The following is a 4362-nucleotide window of genomic DNA, read 5'->3' on the forward strand; positions in this document are numbered from 1 at the left end:
TCTCGTCACACAGTCCTCTGTCAATGAAGTACAAGGAAAGTAGCAGAAAAATATGTAACAACTCACCATTTACCATACTATTCATCATATCATTATTGATTTCTGGAGCTTTTTTATTCACCAAAGAAATATCGTTTATTGCTAAAATTTCCCTACAATTTCCCGATTTTCAACTTTTTCAAGAAACTGAAAAAATCGCATCCGAAAATCGCCAGACAGTACTGCATGAAGAAGAAACACAGATAAATGGAATCAAAGCAGGGCCTGGTGAAAATCATGATGATGAAGAGATTGAATTGCCATCAGGCAGCTGTGATTTGTCTAAAGGAAAATGGGTTTTTGATAATCTCACCCGCCCTTTATACAAAGAAGAAGAATGTGGGTTTCTTACGTCACAGTTGACTTGCATCAGAAATGGAAGGCCAGATACGAAGTACCAGAACTGGAGATGGCAGCCCAAAGATTGTTCTTTGCCCAAGTAAGTTTTTATATGGGTGTACACATATTGAGAGATTGAGAGATCTAGTGAGCGAGCGTTTGTTTCTTGAGTCTTGGTATTAATGGGATTTTACTTTTAATCGTTTGATGAGAACGCTTCGGACAGATTGAATTGCTTGTTAATACGTCTAGATAAGTGTACAAAATGCACTAATTATCAAGAAGCAACACAAATTCTTGTATGTTGATTATTGTTAACATATTTAAGTAGAGCGGGGCTTATCCCTAACGGTTATAAACAATCTTGTATTGGATTTGACGAGATTCAAGGCGAGATTGTTGCTCGAAAAACTTAGAGGGAAGAAGCTTTTGTTCGTGGGGGATTCAGTAAACCGAAATCAATGGGAATCCATGGTTTGCCTACTTCAATCAGCCATTCTTCCGGGGAAGAAGAACTGGAAAATGGGAGCCCCACTATCTGTTTTCACTATTCAGGTTTTTCTCTCTACAGCTTCTCATATGTATGCTTTTCAATGGTATGTTACGTAAAATGAATTAGATGGCAAGTGTAACATAAATTTGTAATTTCATAAGAATCATGTGGCTAGAAAATTTATGCGTGTCGGTGGGATCAAACGATCTAGAGACGACTCAGATTCCTTTCGTGTGTGTGAAAATTAAAGTTAAAACTCAAGAGTCTAGGCTTTTGATTTAGTTCGGTGGTGGGCTGGACTTTTTGGCATTTGGTGGACTCCACCTAAAGTCAGGGTGATGTTACAAGTTGATCAATGTATTCATATCGGTGTTCATCGCCTCACATGGTGGACATCGATATGGATACCATATTATATATAAGTAGCATATTCCCTAAATCCTTGTTGAGCTACATTTTAAGTAAAAGAATGCATTTTTGAATAGTGATTGATGGAGAATGTGTGGTTAAAAATTAAGAAAAAAATTTAGGTTTGCGTATAATAATATTTTATTAAAGAATGTGTGATTAAAAATGAGTTTTAAAAAAATATTTTTTTAGAAAATAGGGCTCAAACCAAGGGCTAAAGTTAATGATACAACCAGTCTAAAGGTCGTTTCCGTAAAGTGTTCTCCATTTATCGAATAATGTTATTTAGAATCATTGGTGTTAAACACTAGTCTAGATGTTAGCATGTCATAAGTCTTAACTCTTAATAAATTTGTCATAATTTTTTGCATATAATTGAACATGCAATTTAATGTCACTAGTACACCCGCATAAAGTGGTGCTAAAAATGATTTATTGAATACATATCCCCACCATTCATGTAACAAATAATGTAGTGGCCATTTTTTATTCGAGTAATAATTCATATAGGTGGTCGCATTAATTATTGTATTTACGAAAGTTTTGTTTTTCCTTTTTCCAACTAATACCAATAATGGAAAATATTATTTTTTTGAAATTTTAACTTGTTAATTTCAAATATTAGTCACGTACTCACATGGCGTCATTAATTTGAAGTCCACTCTTTAATTTTTAATTTTTTATCTTTGAATTGAAAAGGCAATGTCTTAAAAACTGTTTTGAGTCAACTAATCCATTTAAACTAAAATTGAGAATCGGCTAATTTTAAGTAAAAGTTGATTATTAAAACTCGAGTTGTCTAGATTTTTTGATTGTACTCTTTGGAAGAAAAGAAATATTTAGACATATATATATCACATTATGCTGATACGGAGCTTGAATGTTTTGTATTGACAAGATTTTTTATTTTATATATTTGATGAAAACTAAATATTTGTCACTTTTCATAGTACATACATACATACATACTTATTTCTTTAATTAATTATTTTTAATCTTCAGTTCAACTTTAATTATTTTCCTTTAACCTTTAAACTCTTTACGTCTTACTCAATGCGGAATTCGTTAACATTGAGAAAAAACATTACTTTCGTATTTTACTCTTGAATAATATACGTAAAATCACTGATGCTTAGCATTAATCTAGGTGGACGGACCCAAATCAGTGCCATAGGCTGATGTAACATTCATAGTGCTACATAGAATTATTATTTACTCATTTACTGGTTTTATATGTATTATAGGATTACAATGCCACAGTAGAGTTTTACTGGTCACCATTTCTAGTGGAATCAAATTCAGATGATCCAAGAAATCACAGCATTGCAAAACGAATTATCAAGCCTGAATCTATTTCCAAGCATGGAATTCACTGGCAACATGCAGATTTTCTTGTCTTCAATTCCTACATATGGTGGATGAACAGTCCCACGATGAAAGTTCTGTAAGTATATCGTCTCGAAGTAGACACAACATTACAAGTTATTCGTAGTATACTATTAACTTTCGCACAAGAAAAAAGGTCAATCAGATGGGTATATTTAATTCATGGTAACTATACTCTGTTCAAGTGTCAATCAGTTAATTGTAATTCTATTTTGTTCAATTGGATAACTATTCTTTAATTTGATTCTATTGGATAAGTCCATCCAATTCTGTCACTTGGATTTAAAAAAATCAACGGCTGGGATGTAAAAAATATGGTCGTCATTTACTTCATTGAAATTGCACTCATTTAACATCATCAACTAATGGCTACGCAATATCTTTTGTTTACTGACTATCATGTTATCAATTTTTGTATTAAAATTTGATATGGTACTTTAATTGAAATCAAATTAAAGTGTATCATTACCTAGTGAAATATGTTGATATATGGTCACGTGATTGACATTGGACTTAGATTATAGTTACCTCGAATAAAATTTACCCCAATCAAACATATGCTAATGTGTCACTTTGAACAGGCAGGGGACATTTGATGAAGGGTCTGTGAAATATGATGAAATTGAACGATCCATAGCATACAAAAGAGTTTTGAGAACATGGGCTCAATGGCTGCAACAAAATGTTGACCTTAATCGTACCTCAGTCTTCTTCACCGGATTGTCACCGGTGCATCAAGAGTAACTCTTGTGAAAACCTCATATTTTGATGTTTAATTTTCATTAGAGTCAACTTCAAATTTATTGAGATTTTTCTTAATGTTACCCGATAGGAGCTCCATTTGGAATGACCGCGATGGGATAGCCTGTGCCGGGGAGAGAACTCCAATTTCGAACTTGTCCATGGTATCAGACATTGGCACAGACCGTCGACTCCTTGATGTTGTGGCGAAAGTGATTAAGACAACGAAAATTCTGGTCAAATTGATTGACATTACGACTCTATCAGAGTATCGAAAAGATGCACATACATCAGTGTATTCCATTCGACAAGGCAAATTGCTTACACCGGAGCAGAAGGCCGACCCTGCTACATATGCTGATTGTCTTCACTGGTGCCTTCCCGGAGTACCTGATACGTGGAATGAGTTCTTGTATGCCCATATAATTTCCACATAGCTTGACATGGAATTTGTTTATTTTATTACATTTGTCTATGTATCTTGGATGATTACATGAATATAAACAGGTCCAGAGTCTACATCTGATGTCCTCAAATTTCTAACCCCCTAGCCCAGATCTTGAGTACGAGACAGAATAGGGATATAAGCAATGAATAGCTCGTCCTGGTTCATAACATAGGCCAATCCGTCCCTGATGTCAAGTCATGCTAAGCAAAAATGTAAGGCTCGATGGCTCATCCAGATCGTGGTGGTGGCTGGAACAAGCTTATGAACATAATACTTAAAGGCAATAAAATAAAATAAAATAAAATCCTGTAGGCCCTTCTGATTCGCCTAGAACGAGCCATGTCAAGTCTGGAAAGTATTCGTTCTTCTCATTGCTTTGGCTTGGGCATTCTATGTTCTTTCCATTGTATATGCATGCTTCTTTTTGCATCAACCTTACCAAAGTACAAAGATATATTTTAAGTCATTTGACATCTTATATTTTGTGCAAAAAATGATGGAACTTCAT

General features: G+C 34.3%; 1 protein-coding gene across 2 annotated transcripts; it reads left to right on the plus strand.

The window, feature by feature from the left end:
- The first annotated feature begins 6 nt into the window (after positions 1 to 6).
- Positions 7 to 3927, plus strand: LOC111408028 (protein ESKIMO 1-like). Of its 2 annotated transcripts, none has more exons than XM_023037772.1 (5): positions 7 to 478; positions 762 to 933; positions 2524 to 2723; positions 3247 to 3405; positions 3498 to 3927. In XM_023037772.1, the coding sequence occupies exons 1-5, from the start codon at positions 24 to 26 to the stop codon at positions 3841 to 3843; spliced, it is 1332 nt and encodes a 443-aa protein (XP_022893540.1). In that variant the 5' UTR covers positions 7 to 23; the 3' UTR covers positions 3844 to 3927. The 2 variants fall into 2 exon arrangements, with proteins under 2 accessions (XP_022893540.1, XP_022893543.1); XM_023037775.1 differs by having other exon boundaries at positions 260 to 478; positions 769 to 933.
- The last annotated feature ends 435 nt before the right edge of the window (positions 3928 to 4362 follow it).

The sequence above is a fragment of the Olea europaea genome, chromosome 13 (genome assembly GCF_002742605.1).
Source record: "Olea europaea var. sylvestris chromosome 13, O_europaea_v1, whole genome shotgun sequence".
Classification (NCBI taxonomy): domain Eukaryota; kingdom Viridiplantae; phylum Streptophyta; class Magnoliopsida; order Lamiales; family Oleaceae; genus Olea; species Olea europaea.